Source organism: Argentina silus, assembly GCF_951799395.1.
Source record: "Argentina silus genome assembly, chromosome: 11".
Classification (NCBI taxonomy): Eukaryota; Metazoa; Chordata; class Actinopteri; order Argentiniformes; family Argentinidae; genus Argentina; species Argentina silus.
Window position 1 is genome coordinate 10,477,950 of NC_139665.1, and position 23,494 is coordinate 10,501,443.

A 23,494-nucleotide genomic window follows, 5' to 3' on the forward strand; every position below is an offset into this window, starting at 1 on the left:
ACTCTAATGAGCAAGGTTAGGTCAAACACAATGATTTATTAAGTACTGCAGGCCTACATCAGTAAGCGAAATCCAAATACTAGTTCTCAGGTAAAAAAAAAAAAGAAAAAAGAAAAATGCACACATTCTAGCTCATCTTTTTCTCAGTTTTACAAGTTTTGCTCCACTCTTATATAAGCGTTCTAAGAATGGAGATAAACTTGCCCAGTTCCAAGTAAAACTGAAAAAAGGAGCTCAATGATCATCTGTGTCACCTGCCCAATTTAGGGTGTAGTGTGAACAACCTTTTGTGGGCAGAAAAACATTCAGAAGCTCTCCCGTAGTATGACCCGGCTCCACTGCCCCTCAGCAGAGCAGTAATGGCTAAACTTCTACATTCCTTGCTGTCCGTTTATCTTTATTTTCACAGTGAAGGACAGATCTAGCACCAGAACTAATTCATCTTTACATCCCCACCTTTACCTCAAACAGTAAGACAAAACATACAGTACTGTTAAGTGCTCTCAAATTCACTTCAAGTAGGGAGAGATTTGGCCTGGGTCCTGCTCGGTCTGGAGTGTTATATATTGTGGCGCAATGTCTGAGTATGTTGATAATGGAATCCACAGCTCCTTGTAAAGTCTGCACCGCCCGATGGGCTGTCCCCTTATTCCAGACATGCTGACGCGTACAACCTCGCAGTTCATCCTGGCTTCCACACCACCAATATCCCCAATGGGTTGTTAGTGTATTACAACCATTGGATCAGTCTGTCCCATCAGTCTCTGATCCGGAACAAGTTTGTCAGCATGCCGGACCTGTTCATAGAAGTGCAGGCATCTGGTTCAACCATGCCACAAAGGTGGTGAGCTCCTTTGCGTGTTGAGGACAAGTCTGGGACCTGGGTACAAGGCTAATCCAGTCACATTAGTGGGAACTTAGTTCATGTTTTGTGTGAAGAGATATACCGTATTTTGTCATGCTATCAACCCATTATTTTTTATCAAGCATCTTCCCTTTTAGGACACATGAGGTTGTGACTGCTAGAATCACGTAGCGGAGATGATATTCTGAGCTGATGCTGTCCAATGACATTATAGCATCTAAGATTGTAACATATATACCTTTCAGAACCCAAAGGACACCTTGCCCAATCATTCAAACAAATCCATTCTTCTTTCGGAAAATGTCCCACATTGAGTGAATTAAGGTAAATATAAAATCATGATGGAAAAGCTTGGCAGCACTGGTTCAGGGGAGACATTCACACAAGTCACGAAAAGGTTTGGGATTTGGTTTGCAGTTTTTCTGTTGATGATCAAGTACATGATCACTGACGTACACTGAAACAAAGCAATGGAGTCACGAGAAACACACACAAGTAGTAGTTCATCTATTCAAGAGGGAGCATCAACTCAACTCAAAACAAGGATAAAGACCCATTACAAAATAAACAGCTAACGACTTTAATGCACAGTTTTAGTAACCACTGCACAACAAAAGAAATAAACATACAGCAACTTCATTATAAAGGGGACTTTTAAAAAGCTGTTCTAAAACATTGAATAGCATTAAAAAAAAATATGGTTTCATTAGTTCAACGTACAAGGCCTCTATCCCGCCATAGGCTAGCATACCCAGTAGTCTCTATGGCGCTGTACTTGCAGATCAATCTTCCAAATAGCACTGGCTGAGAAATTTTCAGCATATGCTTTTTTTTTTTTTTCCTCTCCCCATGATTAAAAAGGCTAGGGGGGGGTCAGGTGGGGTGGGGGGTGTTAGGGGGGAAAGAGCAGGCTTAGCTGTCAGATCACAGATCAGTTTTCATGCGTTTACTCACTAAGCCCATACTCTCAGGAGACACACAGCTCAGGCTGTGTGCTGGGCTTGGCGGCGGCGGTGGCTGCTGCTGCTGTTGCTGTTGCTGCTGTTGCTGCTGGTGGTCCTGTGTCAGCCTTCTCCTGGCCTGCGGCCTGGCTGGCGACAGTCTTCTTGAACAGACGCACACTGAGCTGCAGCAGCTCATTGTCCACCACAGGAGTGATGGGGTACATCTGCTTGGTCAGGCCCTGAGGACAGACAGATGGATAGACTGAGGTCAATTTTGTTGACAGGTAGACTTTTTTGGAGGCATCAGTATAGCCCCTCTTTTCCCCTGGAAAATACCATACAATTGTGCTGTGATATCATTTGAACCTTTTCCATTTTTGGCCACTCAGGAGGATCCATGTTTTGTTGAGGGAATAGATGGTACTCACCTTTTCATTCTTCAGCAGCTGCCTACGAATGGCTATGTCCCTGCGAGCACAGAGGGCCTTGCAGCAGGGGCCTAGATTTCGCAGCAGGCCCGCCCTCTCCACCTTCCTTTTCAGGGCAGCCATGTTCAGAGCTCCCAGGTCATGCTCAAACAGCTTATCAGCATCTGTCAGGATTAACCTTTGGGTTAAACCGGTAACTCGTGCAATACCAACTCAACATTCTCAGTAAATAGAGAGCAAGCACATCATATCTCGGTTGCTCGATCGTGTGCTGTTCAAAATAAATCAAGTCGTATTAGGACCGGTGTGCACAATGGAACAAGGTCACAGTTTACAGGCATTTATTAAGGTCACATACAACAATCATTTATTAATACGCCTCCCCCTCACCTTTAGGGTCCTCCAGCTCCCCTTTGCAGACCTCCCTCACCCTCTCCAGGAGCTCAGGCCCGGCCAGCCGCTTGGAGACGCCCGCCCTGAGGAGCACAGCGCCTGGGGTGAACCTGAGCAGCGCTGCCCCTGGCGCCCGCGGCTCGTGCTTCTGCTTGGGCATCAGGCTTGACCAGTCCACATCTATCACATCCAGAGGACCTACAGCAGCACAGCCACAGCACAGAGCAATGACTTATAGTTTGTCTCTTACACATTTGGGACTCATTGCTACCAAACAAGATGAAGGAGCTTCATTTGCCATCTCCCAATGTATTATTGAATTCCATTGCAACACAACATTAACACATTGAGTTATTTTACACTGGGTTGACCCTTGGCGTGTACCACACAGGGTACATTGATCAACACCAGTGAGCATTACAGCTATAAATGGATGGGCCTCTTTGATGTTGATGTCAGGTATTTACTCACACACACACACACACACACACAACTGTGGTTCTAGTAGTTTTGCACAGCCCCTAGGGTGCTAGCAATCACTTAGGGCAGCGTGTCACATTGCTGTAGTTGTGGTGTCCTGTCCTGTGGTTGTACCTGGGGCCTTCTCATCATCCTGCTGATCCTCTCTCTTCTGGGCGCTGTCCGCCAAGATCTCGTCCAGCTCGTCGTCGCTGATTGGCTCGTACTCCTCCACGCCGGACATCACAGACTGGGCGTCATCTGCCTTGCCGTCATCCTCGCCTAAGAGAACACAGAGCACCAAATTAGCCCTGTTTAAAACACTCTTTGGTGTAAGCAATCAAGGGGAAAGCTTGCTTTGACCAATCTAATCATTTTTGATCAGTAATTAGCTCAAGGGAGGAAGGCTAGGAATAGATAAGGAAGCATAAGGATGCGCTTCAGAAGTACTCTAAACAGAGCCATAAACTCCAACAGAAACAAGGAAAAGGGGGCACTTTTCTTCAAACGTTCAGATCTTACCGTCGATGCTGTCTGTCGTTTTCTCTTGTTCCCGTTGCTCCCCCAGCACCTGGTGATGGCTGTTGCCAGGTTTGTCTGTGTCCATGCCGAAGGCCTCGCGGGGGAGCAGGGGCTCGTAATCACCTCTGTCCTGCCTCATGTCCCCTCTGCCCTTGGGCTCCCCGTGTGGCGGGAGGTCCATCATCAGCAGCCTCTCGCGCTCCCGATCTCCCCGGTCGCCGCGCTCGAGCCTATCGCCACGGTCAAGGCGCTCCCGCTCCCTCTCTCGCTCCCTCTCTCGCTCGCGGTCGTGCTGCAAGAGCCCCTCGGGCAGCAGCCGCTCCCTCTCCCGCATATCCCGGAGATCCCGCTCTCTGATTGGCTCCCGGCCCCCGCGCATGAGCAGGGGGTCCCGGCCTCGCCCACCCCATTCACGGGCATCGGGCTCCCAGTCTCTCTGCTGCTGCTGCTGCTGCTGTTGTTGTTGCTGCTGCTGTTGCTGTTGCTGCTGTAGAGGAGGTGGTGGCTGCTGTTGCTGTCTGAGGTCTTTCCTCTCTCGCTCCCTCTCAAACTGCTCTCGCTCTCTCTCCCTCTCCCGCTCCCTCTCTCGGCTGTCGTAGGAGCCCGCCCGGGACTGCGCCTGCCGCTCGGACTCTGGAGAGCTGCGTCGGGAGCTGTGGCTACGAGAGTCCTGGCGGTCTGCAGGTGGTGGTGGTGGTGGTGGGGGGGGCGACAATGGGGATGAAACATCAAAATCAGCATTCACGGTTTCCATTACGAATATTTATGATGTAAACCTATTTAGGCCAAAAAGTTTTGGGGCCGGGCAAAACCATTCAATGGTAGGGAAATCACAGGTAAGCTGTTCTACGTTAGCAAGGAATGGCATCTCGAACAGCCCATCAAAGTAGGGTTCAAATGCATTTGAACCTCACTGCTTAGAGGGTTAAATAAAGAGTGTGTATTCAGACTGTAGTTTATACTGCTGAGTGCTGTAGTGTACCGTGTGGAGACTGTAGTGTACCGTGTGGAGACTGTAGTGTACCGTGCTGAGTGCGTTACCTGAGGAGGTGCTGCGGCTTGGCTCTCCTCTCCTCAGCTGGTCTATACGAGACTTCCTCTCTGCAACCGGTGGCTCGGCGACGGCGGGCCTCTCTCTCTCCCGCTCCCTCTCCCTTTCCCTGTCCCGCTCTCGCTCCCTCTCTCTCTCCCGCTCCCTTTCGCGTTCCCGGTCGCGGGAGTTGCCCCCCTGCATCCTTCCCCTCCTGGAGCGCGGGCCCTGCTGGGGGTCTTCCCGGTTGGCTGACTCGTTGGAGGACGAGCGGAGGCGGCGGGACGAGGCGTGGCTCTGGTTGCTGCCCATGCTGCTGCTGCGCTTCTGCTCCAGGGGGGGCTTCCGCAGCAGGGGCTGGGACATGAGGGGCTGCGGGGGGAGGGTCTGGAGAAGCACCGGCGGCTCCTGGGGCAGCAGAGGGGCGATGGCTGGGGGGTTGTTGGCCCTCTCCTTGCCTGCCCTTGGCCCCCCTCTCCTGGGGGCTTCAGCTGGGGCTCTCTCTGCCGGGACCGCCGTCACCGTCGCCGCCACCGGTGCCGTTTCCCCTGCGCGCTCCAGGACGTCCTCGTCGGACCAGTCGCTGAAATTGGCGTCCAGTTTGAGGGGCTGGGGGGAGGGCTGCGCGGCGGCCAGTGGCCTCTGGGACAGCAGCTCTGCCTTGGGCATAGGTGGCGGTGTCCTGGGCCCGCGCTTCCTCTTGCCGGGGGGCAGGTGGGCCGCGGCCGGCTCCTCCTCCGACACGTCCGACTCGCCGCCACGAGAGCGCTTCCGCTTCTTGTCGAGCGCCTTCTTCTTGGGCGCCTTGCGGGGCGATTGGAAAGGGGCACCGGCTTCTAATGGGGCGCTGGTCGGGGGCTCTGGGTTGAACCTCTCACCTGGGACAGCTGCTGCACCTGCTCCTACCTCCTCCTCCTTCCGGATCTTCTTCAGGCCTTTCTTCTGGGACTTGGTCTTCTTCTTGCCCTCCTCCTGGGCTGATGTGACCGGGGGATCTCTGTCCTCGGCGACTGAGGCCAAAGGCACAGGAGTGGGAGCGGGAGCCGGAGCCGGAGCGGGAGCAGAGTTAGGGGGAGGGGTGGGTTCCCGCTGCTCTTTGCCTCTCCTGGAGTCTGAGCCAGCCCCTGTGGTGAGGTTACTGTCTGAGGGGTGCTCCCCACGCCTCTCCCCCCCTCCCCCTCCCCTGCCTGCTCCTCTGTCTCCACGGGGTTCCGCCTCTTCGTGGCGGCTGCGAACCTCCCTCTTGTCGCCGCGGCGCTCCTCGTCCTTCCAGCGGCTGGGCTTGTCCTCCGCGGGGGTGCTGGGGGGAGAGCGCAGTGGCTCCTGGGGGCGTACCACCTGACTCAGGAGCCGATGTTTCTCACCGCCTAGAAAACCCCCCACAAAAGATGACCTCTGTTAGCACGATACAACACAAACATTGGAACTGTGATGCAAAAAAACAACACCTTATTTAAGGGCGCCTTGGGTGGTTTTCTCAACAAAGCTAAAAAACATTGTTATTCCTTTTGTTGGAGGGTGCAAGAGTGCCCACACACTGAAAGTTCTAGAAAAAGCAAACCAAGGCGCCCCTTTGGGAGGGGGGGGGGGGGGGGGGGGGAAATCATAATCCATAAGACTAAGTATCTCCCAGAGCCAGTGCTGAGTGCCCCATAAAGAGTGTCCCTACTGTCAGGTGGAGGCGGACACACTGGGGCGGGGAGGGCGGCCCGGAGCTTGGGCTGGCCTACGCCAGTCAAGAGCTCACTTTTCTCCTCCGCGCTGTTGTAGCCGTCGCTGTCTCCGGGCGTGGCGTCCCGGGTTCTCTTCGGGGAAGGCCGGGGGCTGGGGCTGCTCTCCACCCGGTGCCTCTTCCTGAGGAGGACACAGGAAATTGAAACAGACCCCGAGGGGGGGGGGGGGGGTCAGAGGTCAGCCGTGCTACAGTTGGGACAGTAGAATGAAGGCAGAAAAGGAGAAAAGGCTGGCTGTTCTGCTGGCTGGTACCTATATAGGATTAACCTACTGTAGGGTCAGTGTATGTGGGCACCAGGGGAGGCTGGTGGAGGTAGAAATCAGGGGGATGGGCTCATTGATACCATTCCTCATTCCGTTCCACTCATTACAATGCGCCCGTCCTCTGATTTCTGCCTCCACCAGCCTCCCCTGGTGGGCACAGAAAATATCCCTTAATAATCCCTTGATAATCATATTACTGGTAATCTTGATGACAGACGGTCAATTAGAGTTAGTGACTCGAAGCATGTTGAGCTGGTGCCAAACCAAACAAGCGTCTGGCCTCTTTAATCCTGTCTCTATGCTGTGGACAGAATTGCGTGTTTGGCCCAGGTGTTGGGTTTCTCCTGATGCAGATACATGCCTTGCGGTCTTGCGGTCTTCGTGAGTGTCTCGAACGGAACGGTCGTCCCTCGGGTCATCTCTCCGTTCCCGTCGCTCCTCCCTCCCTTTCTCTCGCTCCTCCCATTCCCGCTGCCTCTCCCTCTCCCTCTGCTCCCGCTCTCTCTCCCTCTCCCGCTCTCTCTCCTTCCTCTCCCTCTCTCGCTCCTCCCTCTCCCTCTCACGCTCCTCCCTCTCTCGTTCCCTCTCCCTCTCCCTCTCTCGCTCTTTCTCTCTCTCCCGTTCGCGTTCCCTCTCCCTCTCCCTGGTCCGCTCCCTCTCTGCCTCCCTCTCCTTCTCGCGCTCTTTTTCCCTTTCCCTCTCTTTCTCCCTCTCCTTTTCCTTCTCTCGTTCCCGTTCTCTCTCCCGTTCCCTCTCGCGGGCCCTGTCCTCTCGTCTGTCCTCCCCTCGGTCTGTCCTGCGTTCATCCCTCCTCTCCTCCCTCTCGGGCTCCTCTCCTCGGCCCTGGTGCCTGCCTGGGGAGGGTGCTCTTTGGTCTGGTGAAACAAAACATTAAGTCGGTCAGTCAGTCACCACATCAAACATCAGTCAGCCACTCCAGTTGCAGTTGCTACATGGTTTATTTCCAAGCCTCCAGTTCCGAGCAAACTATGACAAGACTAGCAAATGACAACTTGAGGGTAAATCGTATCGTGAGCCAATGTCTCCTAATTAAGGTTAGAGGGATCCTCTCGGAATTTCTATTATTCATAATGTTAATAAATATCATCAATCTAATATTTGTTGTTTCCCTCTCCTCACCTCTCTCCCGGTTCTCTCTGCGGTCACGCTCAGCATGACCACCTCGCCGGTCATAAGACGAGTCTCTGGCCTGCTCGCCTCTTCTCTCCGTGTCGTAGCGCTCACGCTCCGCCCCTCTCTCAGCTCCGCGGTCTGTGCTCCTTTCCGCGCTCCGCTCACGGAAAGCACTACGCGAGTCCCAACTGTCATGGCTACTCTCTAACTGAGAGCCTCTAGAGTTCCGGGTGGAGCCTGAGGGAGAGGCAAAGAGGTTAAAAACAAATACACACAGAGGTAATTCCTGAAATCAGTATTGGAGACCTAACAAAAAGATAACCAAACCCCGTCACATATTTACAAACTGTTGATGACGATAGTTATGTAGTCTCAACTTGTCTTGAAGACTAATTCTTCAACCTTCTTCCCGAAATGTGTGCTCATTCACCTCCCCCTATGGTTATCAATCGGCGGGCTGGAAGGAGAATCAATCCGATTTCCAACACCAACACATTCCTTTGACATCCATGAGGCTGAGTGAACAAGTGCACACTTTGGGAGAATAGAGTGAAGCAGAATGGAATTCAGCCACTGTCATCTGGTGCGTATTCCTCTCACCCTTGTCCGAGGCTTCGGTGCCACGGCCCCTCCCGCGTCCGGCTCTCTCAGGTCGGTTTTCCGCCCTCGCCTCCCCGCGGCCCTCTCCCCTCCCGTCGTTCCGGCCGCCATCGTCACGGCCGTGGCCTCTTCCGTAGGCGCGCTCCTCGGGGGCCGGCTCCTCTTTCTTGTGGGCGTCTGTCCTATCCCTCTCTCTCTCCCGCTCCCTCTCTTTCTCTCTCTCCCTCTCCCGCTCTCTGTCGCGGTCCCTGTACTCCAGGGAGTCTCTGCCGGAGCGTGTCTCCGCTGCCCTGGTCTCCCTGGTGTCTTTGGCGTCCCTGTGGTCCCGGGTGTCCCTGGCGGTCTCCCTGGTGGCGTCACGTCGGTCCCGCCCGTCCCGCCGCTCACGACCCTCTCTCGCCTCCCGATCCTCGCGGGTGTCTCGCAATGAGCTCTGGTCGGCCTCGTAGTCCCGGTCATCGCGGCTTCCATCCTTGTCACGTTTCCCACGGCTCTCTGTTTGCACAAGTGAAACATAAAAAAAAAACAGATCTGTCTTAATGACCAATTTGGGTCACGTGAATGCAGGGCCATTTACGACTAAGCAATAGGCAGGATGTCCGAGTATGAAGTTACAAGGTGAGTCAAGTCAGACATTAAGAGGCGGTGTCATGGTCACTAGATTAAGTGCAAGACTGGATTGCACTTTCAGTGGAAAATCTACATTGAAGGTGCTTCATAGTCTCTCAGTAATTTCATCTGTGTCCTGGAAACCGTCCCAAAGAGAATAAAAATCCCTTACCGTCTCTGCGCTCGTGTCTGCGCTCCTGAGCAGGCGGCGTCCTCTCCCTCTCGCTGCGACCCCTGTCACGACCCTGGGAGTGGTGGCGGCCTGGGCTGGTCCTGCGTTGGGGTGAGGCGGGGTCACGGGGGGCTGCAGGGGAGCGGGAGCGCCTCTGGCTGGGAGAGGAGGAGGAGGTGGGGGCTGGGGCCAGGGGCTCACGGTCACGGAGGTAGGTCGGGGAGGGAGAACGGCGTCTGCGGGGGGAGGGCGAGTGCCTCTGGGCTGAGGAGCCGGAGTGGGAGGAGGGAGAGTGGTGGCGTGGTGAGGTGGGGGTGCGTTGGTGGCGGGGGGGAGTGGGAGACCTGCAAAAACCAGGGGAGAACAAAGACAGATATTCAGGGTGAGAGAACATTTTTCTTATCTACATCCTGCACTAACTAACGAGTATCTCGTTAATATACTTGTACAGTTGGGAGTTTGAAGACTATGATTCCATAATGACCCTGTATAAGACCCGTTGGCATCTCTGCCAAGTGAGCTAACTCTCTTGGTGCAGAAGCTAGCATGGCCGGTTGGGAAACAGAAAATGGTGAGTTCGCTACACACGCTACTCAATGGTGAGTTCGCTACTCACTGTGCGCACACACGCACTAATGAGTTTGGAGCATAGCGCCTCAAAACCAGTTGAAGTTGGCACACATGCATGGCCAGTACGGTTTCCGTGTAAGACTTCAGAGGAATGGCAGTCAGATAACAAGTTGGAAAATCTCATGTTTGGGGAGATGACAGTTTTGACCCAGATGGAAGGTGATACATATCTGTCGTAATATAGTCTTTATGAATCAGTTTTCCTGTACATACATAGTATATTAAACCCAATCCTAGACTAAAAAGCATCTTCAATTAACACTTTCCATTGAAAACTGACGCTGTTAGCTTGCATAATGAAGCGTGGGCTAACCTGTGTGGAGGGGAGGCAGGTGTGGGGGTCTTCTGGGGGGGTTGTTTTGGGGAGGGGGACTTCTTTCTGGCTGCCGGGGACATCTCTCTGGAAGGGGAGGAGACGCTTCCGGAACGTTCCTCTGACGTCACCGACCTCTTGGCCTTATGGGAGCTGTCTGAACGGTCCCTGCTGCACAAACCAAGAAAACAGTGAAAAAGAGACGGCAAAAAGAGACGTCAACAGAGACGTCAACAGTCTTCTAGTAAACACATTTCACCGCAGAGCTCTTAGGTTCCAATTACTGTTGTTCAGCAATTACTTGTGTGTCTAAACTGTATTGTTAAAAGCACTATAATTACAGAAAACGTGACAGACAACATTTCGCTCCACAGAGAGAATAGAGAAACAGAGCGATGCTCTACCTGCGTTTCTCTTTCTTCTCCTTGTGTTTCTCTGTGTCGCGGCCCCTCTCCTTGCCCTCCTTGGGCTTCTCCTCAGCCTTCTCCTTGTTCTTGTGCTTCCCCTTGTGCTTCTTCCCCACCACAGGGTTCTCCAAAGGCACTGGGGGAGGGGGGCTGGGCGTGCGAGGACCTTTCTTCTTACTGTGGCCCACCTTGGAAGGCCTGAGGGACAGGAAAGCAAAAATAATACAGTAAGGAAATCAAACGGGTCTGATGGATCATTTTCCTTTACTGTCACTTTATTCTCTCGTTCAATCATCTGTATCCAAGAAGATGCAAATGGAATCAAATTACAGGAAAGAACCACTACACTAGAGAGGAACAACATCAAAATCCAAGTGGGTAAGAGGAGTTAAGTCTCCCTTCACCGAAATATACAAAAACACACAAACAAACACAAACCCTTTGCTGATAGACTCAGACCTGGTGGTATCTGACACGGGGGAGGACACAGAGGATTTCTTCTCCTTTTTCCCAGAGCCAGAAGCTTTCGCTCCAGCTTTGTGTTTGGGAGATCCACTGGATTTCCGAGATGAGGGTGATCCTTTTGAACTTGATCGCTCTGGAGAGGGCTGGATGGAAGATAAAACAAAGCAGAAGTGATTGAGCAGCACTTTCCAGGACAACCACTGGCAGGAGAGGTACAAGTGTTGATAGTGCAGCTACACCAAGTCGAGGACGTATCCTTACCTTGGATGTGCTACTGGTCCTAGTTTTGGTTGTTGGTTCCTAGTGAGAGATGTTGCATGTACATGAGGTTATTAAACAGATCAAAAGGTCCAATAAAAATCACAGAAGCCCCACAAGGTAGTCATCCTGAGATACTTCTGGTAACTGTTGTATTGTTAGAGTCATCTGGGATAGTTACTTAACTATTCGAACTGCAAGAATGATATTACTACTTTGAACGGTTCTTCAATTACATGAGACTATCAACAAACACAATGGTAGTTGGTGCATCGGTTCATACCTCCTTCTTGATGACAATCTCCTCTCTTTTCTCCATGTTCTCCTGCTCCAACTTCATGAGTTCACGCTGAATCTTCTGTCTTTTCATCTCCAGGGATAATTCGTAGTCGTAGTCTCCGTTGTCTGAGTCTGAAAGCCAGCAATAAAAGCCATTCTATAAACAGGCCAGGTAAGCAGAGCAGCCACATAAATACCTACAGTCCAATACGATTAGGATTGACACACTATTTCCCTTCTCGTCCAAATGACGTGAAAAAACATGTCGGCTGTTTGTGCTGCAGGCCACGCGAAGAAAAGGCCTCAACGCGAGTCAGAAACTACTGTATTCAGATTATATGTTAGGACACGTAAAAAGTAACCTCCAATATAGCCACTTGAATTTGTGACTCTTAAAAACAGTCTATAAACAGTGACTCTATAAACAGTTTTTAGGAATGTTTGTTCAAAATGAATTCCTTCTGAATGGCCAAACACTGAGTGAAAACGTAGTCACTGATCTAATGTGTTTGGATTGCTCAACTGCAACTACTGATTTCAGCAATCAAGACACATCGGATCAGTGTTTTCTTCAAGGAGCAAAGGAAGGAAGGATCAGTATTCAAACCGGACCCAACTCTCAACCTCACCTTCGCGATTGGCTTCCCACTCTGCAGGCTCTTCCTCGCTGGCAGGAGTGCGCTCTTTAGTGATCTTTATATCCTCCTTCTCTCGGTGTCGGCCTCTGGAGGAGTCTCGCTGCTAAACAAACACGTTACAAGACATTTCTAATACAATATTCCCACTTATTTCACTTTGGTTATCATTGAAAAGTAACGTTATAGAACCTTTAGATGGTGAACACTGCTATAAACCACTGGGCAAAAGAAAACAGATTAAACTCTGGCTCACTCTGGCTGTGGGGGACGTAGGCTCTTCTGGGTCTCTCTTCTGGGCATCTGATTCAACATCCTGTCTCTTATTCTTCATCCTCTCCCGCAGATCGCCAGTGGGCCTCTCTGCTGACCTGTTATGAATGCACATGCGCACGTGCATGCACACAGAGTTAGTGAAGGGCCAGGATCATATACAAAAGGCATTGCTTCTCTATCAAACCACTGACTTATGAAATACATTATGAACACCTGTGAGACAGTCATGGCTCCAAAATCTATTAAAGTGTCTCAAATGTGCATGATATCTCTGCCTGCGTCTAACAACCGTAGGCAGTTGTACAATGCCATCTTACCTACTAAATGTACCACTAAATCCTTTGCCTCGAGGCTGAGTTCCATGTGTGTAGCGACAAGTGTTGCCGTAACTGCAATTCCCAGTTTTTAACCAATTTCTACAATGAGTCTGAAAGAAAGAACAAAAGAAAGATGTGATTTTATAAGGCTGAACCACTTTCTTTTCTTAATAACAGATCCCATTCATGTTACTTTAAATGCCTCCTTTCTATAGCTGCAATGCATTTGATGTACAGCATCTGCATTAGGTAAGATGCACTTTACTAGAGATTACATACCTCGACAGCATTACTACCAGTGCTGGGGCCTAGTCTTTCAAAAACGCTGGGCCGGCGAGAGGAGGTGGCGGTACTGCTGCTGCTGTCAGATATGGTTTTAGAATTCTCCACTGTTACCTTCCGCCTGATCTTGGACATTCTGCAGGACTGTAAATGTTGGAGAATGATTATAAATCCACACACGTACAGTGTGCACTCTGAACAGCAATGTAAACAAACAAACAAAACATTTCAAATGTCACATAACTGTGAGAGATCTAATGCTGTACATATGACTTACATGTGTAGCCTATTTGGAATCTAAAGCAAGCTGATGGCAGCTTGTAAGTCTGAACGTTGATTTAAAAAAAGCATAACTAACGGTATGGAATAACTAATAACTAACAGGTATAACTAACGCCTGGAACTAAAACGTTCCCAGAAATGTCAGATGTTATGAACACAACGTGCACAGGTGTTGCCATCTTTCAGAAGTTCTTACTGATTGAAGATACCAACAAAAAAAGAAATGTACTTATGATCGGGAAACTTTGTTTCGGTAGTGTATAACTGAAGCTTCGCATTCCAGTCTAGCATTTAGATTTACCCCACAAATGTTAGCAAGCTATGTAGCTAGCTAGCTAGCTAGATAACTAACTTGTTATGGCTCAGTCGCTAGCTTGCTACAATACAATAGCTGCCAGAGACGTGTGTGACATTGAGCTGCATTAGAGCGAGTGCATATTACACTGTCTACAGTTAGCCATCTCTATCAGTAAGTTAGTGTTGGTAAAACCTTTCCTGAGTGAGAACAGGACCTTCGATAGACAGCTAGCAGCTAGCTAGCCTAGCCTCATCGAATATGTGTGTCTGCAGGATTCTGTCTGCGGCGCGCGGGCCCCACCATTCAGACCACCGCATTAAAAAGATGTTTGATAGCATTCGTGCATTGCGGTTAAGAATGATCCTTACCCAAAATATTGATTTGGTGTCGCATCTATTTTCGTAAGGTCTGGGGATTCGCTACCTCTTGAAATTACAAGTTTTATTCTTGTATTTCAATGGCAGGGGCTCCCCTATCCGCCTTCATGTTGTTGGCAATGGGTGCGCGCGTGTAGTGATTGGATGTGGGATGTCTTCCTTTTCTTTGATTGCAGACAAACGGAGGACTTAATCAGATGTCGCCACCAACAGGTTCAGAAGATGAACTACAAGTCCCCCATTCAAGTCGCAAGCCAGGAGGGAGAAACTTGACAAGACCCGAAAAATAAAACACAAATATTATTTGCATTTCAAAAGTTACCTTTATTCAAGTTTGCTTGCTTTTTAATTCTTTAAATGTTGTTATATGACATTTCTACAATGAGATTCATTGAATTAACTTGACTGTATCACACTGAACATTTGGCAAGTCTAACAATAGGCTATGTTGATATGGTTCATACTCTGATTTACAGAAAAACTAAACTAAACTAAACACTTCTGACAAGATTAGTTGGTATTTTATTTCTATTTCTCATTTATCCATCCAGGCGAGTCCCAGTTAATCTATTGTACTAGGAAGCCTGGTCAAGAAAATGGTTGCTTCTACAGATTTCTTCTTTCTTCATCTGGAGCAAAGAGAGTGTTATTGTGTCTTCTCTATGACTCTAAGAGCAATGCTCTTCACTGCAAGGAGGGCCTCATTGCAGGCCTTAGAGATTGATGATGGTGGGAGGAGGAATCCGTATCGCCCGCGGTCCTGAAGCTCAAAGGTGAAGGAGTAGCGGATGCCAAGGTTGTAGGCCCAATCATCGGAACCACCGGGGGCTAGATCTGGATCACATGAGGAACAGGGGAACGCAAAGCACTTCACATTGTTGTGTGGTGGTAATAGCTTTTGAAAAGGAATGGTATCGAAGGCAACAATTAAGCCTATAGTCCTAGACTATAGTCAGAGCATCTTCAATGGAGATTATTAATTGAAAGTGTGATTTAGTCCAGGATTTGGCTTAATCTGTGTCCGGTAAACGGCTCCTCTTTAATATAGCAATGAACTCAGTTCATTGGCAGTTTTTATCATCTATGACACAGGACTGGAGTTTTGTCCTACTGTATGAGAGTAGAGTTAGTTCTTAGTGTTGTTTTTAACAGAGAAGGACTCACATATTGTCTGTGCTCCTGCACCATATTTGTAGATACTTCTGTAGTATCTTCTGATTTTCATGGCTGCCTCCATGACAAGCTCAAACTGTTCAAAATAAATGTAACATAACATACTGTAGGCCTAGGTGATGAAGAAACAAAGACCTCCCATACAAACTCCAAAAGATATGTATGCACTGACCATCAGACAACACACATCATTCTAGCTGTCCATTCATCTCTATCGACTCACCAGCTCGTTGTGATTCTCCGCCTCATCATTTGAGCAAGAGTACGGGAAGAGCAGCATCTGAGAGTAGGAATGGATGGACAGGTAGAGCTTGACAGAGTCCTTATGGCTGCGCAGGAACCTGGCCACAGCTTGTGCCTCGGGCTCAGACTCTGGGAACTGTCCACAGTAGGTCTCATCACAGGGCCAGGGGGAGGAGCCCTCCGCTGAAGAGACAAGGGTGCAGTGGGGACTTGACATATACTACTGATTTCTAAACGTATACTAGGTACACACACTGCTTTTCTGTCCCAATTCTACTACAATGTGTGACTTATCAACTCCATTTGCAAGGGCACACACACATCTCATATGAACTGTTTCAAGGCATACAGATTTAAACACAGTGTGGCAACCAGTTCAAACATCAGCCCTTCACTGAGGGGACAAAGTTGCAGAGCGAAGACTGAACTTGGGTCTCACGTTTGCAAAGCAAGTGCACTACCACAGTATTTTGAATACAATATAGAAATATTGTTGCTATATTGTCCAATTGTTACAAAGTAATTAAAAAGTACATACAAAATTAATACCAGTGGTAATACTGTGGGACTGTAAAACAAAGTGTGTTTGTCAGACTTACTGCACCAGTTTGCATCAAAGTTTCTATTGAGGTCGGCACCAAAACAGCTGCTTTCCTTGCTTGAGGAACGATTCTTTCTCCACATACGATTTCCCTAAAAACAGGGGGCACAGATCTGTATGTAATAGCAACATCTATCTGGCATATTATCAACATGCATTAAGTTTATGTTAGTTCTTTAGGAGTAAGAGTAAGGTGCAAAATGGATTCGTACATACATTTTTTAACTTTTAAATTAATTATACATAGCCATTGATTCTTGAAGAATTTAACTTATAAATGCCTCATGAGCTTAGTTCTGTATCTTACCCCATCAGAACTCAAAATATACGCTTGTTTTACTCCATTGTTTGTAAACAATGTAATTGTAAAATTGCAAAAATAACTAAATAAGTAAACAATCATTTTGATCTAATGGATGGTCAGTCCTTGAATCCATAGCTCTGTCTATGAATTTGAGAGTGGTTACATTTCTCCAGCTACTCTGTCAGCTGTTTACAAAAGTGTCTGGGCGACCACTTTGATGTTGTCTGGATCCCAGATCCCTGCCTCTAAAGGAGCCCATATTTCATATAACTTAGACTGACCCCTTTTAAGGTTATCTATCTCACTTACGTCAATACCACTTACTAGTCCTCATAAACCTTACCGGTGTCCACGTGTACTTGTATCCATCGGGGTTCATGACAGGGAGGACATAGATGTCCATGCTGTTCAGCATGTGAGTGATGTCTTTGTTTTTATTATAAACTGCTAAGGACTGAGGAAAGGACACAAGTGAGAATGAACACTTTGATGCCACTGTCTGAAACATAAAAAAGTGCCAGCCAGGTTAGAAATATTCCACTGGACATTAAAACCAATGCCTTTATCAGGTGATATCATCTAGGACAACATATCACGACAGATGTACAGTACACAACCTGTTTACAAATACAGTGGTTGAAAAGGCGATGATAGAAGCATGTTACTGACATATTGCACAAACCACAAGCAGAAAGCTGGGGAGATCCACTCTCTAGCATGAATTCCACAGTCAATCCACATTGCTCTTTTTCCAGCTCCCGCTTGTCCAGACAACTGGAAAAGACAACAAATGATTGCTATCATTTCTAATGCTTGTCTATAACATGCTTGTCTATAACAAGCAAATTAATTTCATTGCAAAACACATCACTGATTTGGTTAAGGGAGTTCTTAAAAACCTGTTTTGGGCACCTTTAGAACATAGAGCGGTCGCTTCTCAAAAGATGAGCCGATCAGTATGGTATTGACCATGTCAGGGTGGTCCTGGGCAGTCTTATTTATCCAGTGATATATCTAGAGAGGAGACAGCATGTTTACACGGTCAGCATGTACAGCAGTGGAGGCTGGTGGAAGGATGGATGCCCTCTTAAGAGCATTCAAACGGGGCCCTGGTTTACCTGCAGATGCAACAATCTGTAAACATGCTGTACATCTGTATCAACATGCATCTGCATGTTTACAGAGCTTTGCATCTGCAGGTAAGGGATATCAGTAAAATAGCAGGTAGTGTAGTGTCTGACCTTAAACCAGGGCCCCGTTTGAATACTCTTAAGAGGGCCCCCTTCCTTCCTTCCTCCCTTCCTTGAAGAAATCCCTAATCTGATGTGATGTGATTGATGAAAACAACGCTATGACAAGCTTGCACTGATCAATCCAATGGTGTTAGATCAGTGATGACTGAGGAAGGGACTGAAGGAAGGATGCGCTTCAAATATTCAAACAGGGCCCAGGTCTCTTACATCCTCCAGCGAATGGTATCTATCATAATATGAAGTGGCGCTTCGAGGGTCTGTTGTGTTTCTGGTTTGCATCTCAATCAGTTCCTCTGTGTTCTCCAGTAACAATCTGAAACAATAACATCACATGTCCTAAATATCTCTGGGTATTCATTGAAACTACTTTAATATCATGTTTCATGGTCAAGCTTACTTGATGTCGTAGTGTAATGACGGTCATAAGTGCATAACTACCAAATCAACGTTGTTATTATGATATTGCTCATCCACATGACATACTTGTATGTTAGATGGTGTCCCTGCAGCAGGCCTGTGACAGTCCCTGAGGTATTTGCAGGAACGAACAGGTGAACCTCAGTATCTGCTTTAATGTAGTAAGGGGACGCAGGTTGCCACAACACTGTCTGGGAGATCATCAGATCACACACAACATTCACTATAAAGAAAACCTTTCAACGTACAAGATAAAGTCTAGAGAACAACATATTGTATTACATCAACAACAGTGCCACTACCATCACTGTTGTCAATTCAACTGCAATGCAGAATTATACGAAATGTCCATTCCAACAAAGAGAAGTTACAGCTGATGTCATTATCATTGTACCTCATATTGGCTGGATATGTTCTTCAGGATATCTGCTTCTTCCTGTGTTGTGACTGTGATTGAGAGAACTTGGTCACTGAGGAAGACAAAAATAAAACAGTGTTGAACCACAAACACAAGAAGTTCATCTATGAAACGACCATACTACTGTGCCTTTACCAGGCAGATTGTTTGCGTATGAGATTCTTCTTTTCAAGTCTCTTGTGAAGCAATCTTATGGCATACGTTTGTCCTGTTATCACTTGATTTCCTTCTGAATGCTTTGACACATATACACATAAATGTTCTTATATCCTTAAATGATCCCGATCTGACCCAATTCTTCGGATATCAGCTCTTTTTCAAATGTGTCAAGCAATTGGCATAAATATAATGTCACAGTGACATTATAAGCCATTTGGAAATATAACTTACCGTGTTTGAGTGCAGTCTCCTTTCTTAAGGAGTTGGTCAAAGTTCAAAACAGCCAAAATTAGGAGAACCCTCATGTTCAGTGTGGACAAAACTTGTGCAAGAGGTTGGGGTAAGCCAGAGAAGGAGGCTGAGTCCTGTATTGATTTAGCTAGACTTGTTTGTTTATAAGTTAAAATGTACTTTTTGAAAGAGGGCTTTGAGGCATAGGCCTAATAGGAATTGATCCCTAAAGCAGTCTGGTGATCGAGCCCTCTGTAATTATTTCTGCTCTTACTGTTTAGCCCAGTAGTAGTATGTAATGCATGACTGCGCTTCATTAAGTATTTGAGCAAATAATCTACCAATTAATTGTGGTCAATCCCATAGACTTCAGGGTGAGCCTAAGTTAAACTGCATCAGGCCTCTAGTGCTATGAGGGTAGAGGCTTCATTAGTATGAGGGGTGCTTGTCTTGATCTATATTATCAATGGTCTTTGCAAAACCGACAATTTTACCACGGTACGGTAGGAGGCGCTAATCCATCTATCATGACTGAGCAGAAACGCCTACTGAAAATCACTACCGGTTCAGAGGTTATGTTGTGAGCTGTCAAGATGTCTGGACATGATCATCTTGTCATCTACTTAAGCGATTTAATCAGGTTTGCATAATTGTATATGGCTTCTTCGTGTTATGAATGTATGGTTGTTAAAAGTTGTAATATATTTAATATATATATATTGTTTGGCTTGTTAGTTTCCATTGAAAAAAAAACCAGCCATGGGTGGAATGTCACCGACCAATCCGATGCTCTCTTTCAAGTTCTCTCACGTCCAGACAACTGGAAAAGACGCCAGTGAAATGCAATCATTTCAGGAGTGAAACGCATATATATGACTATGCCGTATCTATGACATTATCTTTCCATGTCCCAGGTTGTTGTGGTCATTGCTACTGCCGCTGCTGTTTCTGTGCACCCTTCTGACGACCATCCTGGTGGTACTCGTCTTCGGTGTGCGCGTATGGCTGCAAGCGATCCGGAACGGACGGAGAGCCCGCGACGGACGTCCGACGGTGGCGTTCTTCCACCCGTACTGCAACGCGGGAGGCGGCGGGGAGAGAGTGCTGTGGTGTGCCCTCAGGGCCCTGCAGAATAGGTACAGTAGGGTTCAAGAAGACGGGTCGCATTGTGACTGCCTATGGCCCCTGGTCCGAGCATTGATTACTTTATCTTATGACGACTGATGGATAGATGATTCACTTACTTAAACAAATGTATTTGTTGTAAGTCGCTTTGGATAAAGGCGTCTGCTAAATGCCATAAATGTAAATGTAAACGGGTCAAATCATGTTACTGCACCCTTTAGTTTATCATCGTATTGTTATCACATTGACACGAGTGAAGATCAGCTCTGCATAGGCAGTTAATCCACAAGTAGGCACACTTAGAAATATGAAAACGTGAACTAGTCTTTGACTGTTCTCTCTTGCATTCATGATATGGTTCTGAACAATAAAGAAGCTATTCCACTTCGAATGATCTCCAAGAGGGGCTGAATATTTTCCTCTGTTTAGTTAACTCCTTCATTTTCACAGGTACCAAGATGTGTCCTTTGTGGTGTATACTGGGGATCAGGGTGTATCGGGTCAGCAGATCCTGGATGGCGCTCACCGGCGCTTCAACATCCGGCTGCCTCGGCCCGTCCAGTTTGTGTTCCTGAGACACCGTCTGCTGGTGGAGGCGACCTTGTTCCCTCACTTCACCTTACTGGGCCAGAGTGTGGGCTCAGTCTTCCTGGGTTGGGAGGCGCTCACTGAGTTTGTCCCAGACATCTACATTGACTCAATGGGCTACGCCTTCACGTTGCCTGTGTTCCGCTATCTAGGGGGCTGCCAGGTGGGCAGCTATGTGCACTACCCCACCATCAGCACAGACATGCTGTCTGTGGTGCATGAGAGGAACCCCAGGTAATCACCTGTCACCTGTTTTCAGCCACGGGTCCCCAACCCAGGGCCTTATGGGGGAATATATGAGCACTTTTTTGAGTTTTTACAATGTTTACAAGTGGGATTTTTAGCAACCTTGTATCATTATTGTTGTAGGCCATTGCAATAGGTGCAACTACATGAGTCTGATCTGGTGTAGCCATACCTCCATATGACTTTGTTGTCATGTCTTCTATGGAGGTCTGCGACTAGCTATCGTTAATATCCCAGTCAGTTTGAATGGAATGCTATCTGAGCGCAGTTGCAATTTGATTGGTTCTGAATTGAAGTGACATTCCAAGAACCCAACCCTTTGCAGATAGGACAAAATTGACAGAGTTGTTGCCTATGCTAGCTTGCATCATGGCAGAAAATGTGAGAAACCCTGTTTTGCCAGGAAGTGTTGCCACTCTTCGACTTGTTGGTTGGTTCATATACTGGATATGAAGTCATTGATTGGTCAGTGGAAATGGTCTTTCGCTGAGTGTTGCTAACCCTATCATCTAATACCTCACCCCTTTCCTCCCTATGCCCCCAGGTTTAACAACGCTGACTACATCTCCAACAACCTTTTCCTGAGTGCTTTCAAGGTGGTGTACTACTGCCTTTTTGCCCTGCTCTATGGTCTAGCTGGTTGCTGCAGCGACGTGGTCATGGTCAACTCCACCTGGACTCTGGGCCACATCCTGGCTCTCTGGCGCGCTCCACATCGCACCAGCGTAGTCTACCCGCCCTGCGACGTCAGAGCCTTCCTGGACGTCCCATTAGATGAGGAAGGGGACAGGAAGTGCCACTCGATTGTCTCCATTGGTCAGTTCCGCCCAGAGAAGGACCACCGGCTGCAGATCCGGGCTTTCAAGAAGCTTCTGGACAAGAGAGGGTCGGTGCCGGGTGGGCGGGAGGCACTGAGGCTGGTGCTGATTGGTGGCTGCCGGAACCAGGAGGATGAGGATAGGGTGCTGATGTTGAGGGGGCTGTGCCTGGAGCTGGGAGTGGTGGACAGAGTGGAGTTTAAACTGAACGTGCCCTTTGAGGAGCTGAAGCGCGAGTTGGGGGAGGCTACAGTGGGGCTGCACACCATGTGGAATGAACACTTTGGCATAGGTAAAAAACAAACTTCCTTTTCAAGGTCTGTGGCTATGGTTATTTCACCTTATATTGAACACATTCATCGATCCACTCATTTCACACCAGGGATTTTATTATGTTACTCACATCACTCTGTCCGCCAGTGTCTATCCAGGAGTTTGCAGTCCACACATATCCAGTATATATAGAAAGCCAGGTCTTACACTGTGCCCTCTTCTCTATGTTCCCAGGTGTGGTGGAGTGCATGGCAGCAGGAACCATCATCTTGGCCCACAAGTCTGGAGGCCCCAAGCTGGACATTGTGGTGCCCTACGAGGGCGGGCAGACGGGCTTCCTGGCAGATGACGAGGACAGCTATGTGGACGCCATGGAGAGGATCCTGGCCCTGACGCCCGCGGCCCAGATGGAGATCCGTAGGAACGCTCGCCAGTCAGTGGCACGGTTCTCCGACCAGGAGTTTGAGGCCTGCTTCCTGGCCGCCATGGAGCCTCTGATGGGAATGCTGGCGCGATGAGGGGCTGTTAGTGGGGAAGGAAGGAACAAACTGACGTCCCATCTCTACTCTTGTCCCCAGAAGTCGTGTAACATGATAGGATTTGAATTTTAGTTCACTTAATGCATAAAATGGGTTGAAATTCAATTCATGAATTGAATTTGAATCGATCCAAACCTTGCAGTCTACATTCCTGCCAGATGCGTTAAGATAGTTTTGTTTCATGCTTTCTGGGCACTTTCCATTTTCCTCTCCTATTAGATCTATTTGTGTTGAAGGATACAAATGTTAATGTTTGTCTGGTACTGTAGGGACAAGAAAGAATGAATGAAAATGAGTGCTTCCCATTCTCTTACCCTCTGCTGAAGTGTGCACTTGTCCACTTGGTGTAACACAATATGCTGGGAAATGGGAAAGATTTTTTTTTGGTGATTACAAGTCAACACATGCACACTTTGAGCAGAAGGGTTCCTTGGCTTCTTGTGTTCTCTCTCCCGCACCTCAATATGCATTGGTGGAGAAGGTCTGAGGTTCTCCTCAGATGTGTTTCGATAAGCAGGCAAGGAGAGGAGTTAGTGAATCGAGGAAAGACTTTCAGCCCGGAATTTTGAGTGTGCATGACCAACATTGCCAGTGTGAAGAGGCAGGGCTGTATGACCCTTTATAGACAAGCTTCACAAATCTGATGAATGTCCTGTTTATAGATATGCGATATGTAATTATTTTGCTGTTGTTTAATTTATTGTTCACAGTAACTGGAGATAATGTTCTGTACCCTATTGTGAAGTATGTATGTAAGGGTGTATTTTTGATATTGAAAAACTTTATTAAAAGAACAATGGGTGAAAAAAACAAAACATTGCTGCTTTGTCATTTTTATGGTCCTTTTTATAATTCATCATAAATTGTCTGACTCTGACAGGGGACTTGAAAAGATGTTGTCTGAGGGATTTATTTGCCTTAACTTTATAAAGGACAAAATAAGTATTTTAGGTAACATTGACAAAATCTGAACGTTCCCAGACTAGCCATGAAAACGATGTAACAAAGCCTTGCGATTTCAGTCTGGCTGAGTGCTTGTAGATCAATACTGTTGGCATTGAAAAATAAATAAAAAAATCAAAGGTCACTGCTTCTGTAAGTAGGAGGAGACAGAGGACAGAGAGAGGGGGCAG

At 47.9% G+C, this 23,494-nt stretch overlaps 3 protein-coding genes across 6 annotated transcripts; 1 reads left to right on the forward strand and 2 right to left on the reverse strand.

Annotated features, from left to right (window-relative positions):
* Positions 1-1,431: 1,431 nt before the first annotated feature.
* zc3h13 (zinc finger CCCH-type containing 13) lies at positions 1,432-14,093 on the reverse strand. Of its 4 annotated transcripts, none has more exons than XM_083680177.1 (21): positions 13,965-14,093; positions 13,014-13,160; positions 12,735-12,844; positions 12,398-12,512; positions 12,136-12,247; positions 11,511-11,638; positions 11,231-11,269; positions 10,964-11,112; positions 10,502-10,702; positions 10,098-10,268; positions 9,155-9,498; positions 8,374-8,868; positions 7,780-8,010; positions 7,001-7,514; positions 6,311-6,495; positions 4,653-6,008; positions 3,612-4,289; positions 3,225-3,371; positions 2,628-2,828; positions 2,238-2,401; positions 1,432-2,048 (listed from the first exon to the last, which is right to left on the reverse strand). In XM_083680177.1, the coding sequence occupies exons 2-21, from the start codon at positions 13,149-13,151 to the stop codon at positions 1,833-1,835; spliced, it is 5,694 nt and encodes a 1,897-aa protein (XP_083536303.1). In that variant the 5' UTR covers positions 13,152-13,160; positions 13,965-14,093; the 3' UTR covers positions 1,432-1,832. The 4 variants fall into 4 exon arrangements, with proteins under 4 accessions (XP_083536303.1, XP_083536304.1, XP_083536301.1 ...); XM_083680178.1 differs by having other exon boundaries at positions 6,389-6,495; positions 10,943-11,112; XM_083680175.1 differs by having other exon boundaries at positions 10,943-11,112.
* Positions 14,094-14,619: 526 nt separating this feature from the next.
* cpb2 (carboxypeptidase B2 (plasma)) lies at positions 14,620-18,846 on the reverse strand (the record flags this gene model as incomplete). Its single annotated transcript, XM_083680586.1, has 11 exons — positions 14,620-14,807; positions 15,138-15,222; positions 15,370-15,572; positions 15,989-16,079; positions 16,638-16,748; positions 16,964-17,068; positions 17,207-17,308; positions 17,755-17,860; positions 18,031-18,155; positions 18,359-18,434; positions 18,773-18,846. The coding sequence occupies 11 exons, from the start codon at positions 18,844-18,846 to the stop codon at positions 14,620-14,622; spliced, it is 1,266 nt and encodes a 421-aa protein (XP_083536712.1).
* Positions 18,847-19,349: 503 nt separating this feature from the next.
* On the forward strand, positions 19,350-23,161 carry alg11 (ALG11 alpha-1,2-mannosyltransferase). The gene is made up of 5 exons (XM_083680180.1): positions 19,350-19,412; positions 19,687-19,908; positions 20,348-20,719; positions 21,276-21,841; positions 22,057-23,161. The coding sequence occupies exons 1-5, from the start codon at positions 19,366-19,368 to the stop codon at positions 22,338-22,340; spliced, it is 1,491 nt and encodes a 496-aa protein (XP_083536306.1). The 5' UTR covers positions 19,350-19,365; the 3' UTR covers positions 22,341-23,161.
* Positions 23,162-23,494: the final 333 nt, after the last annotated feature.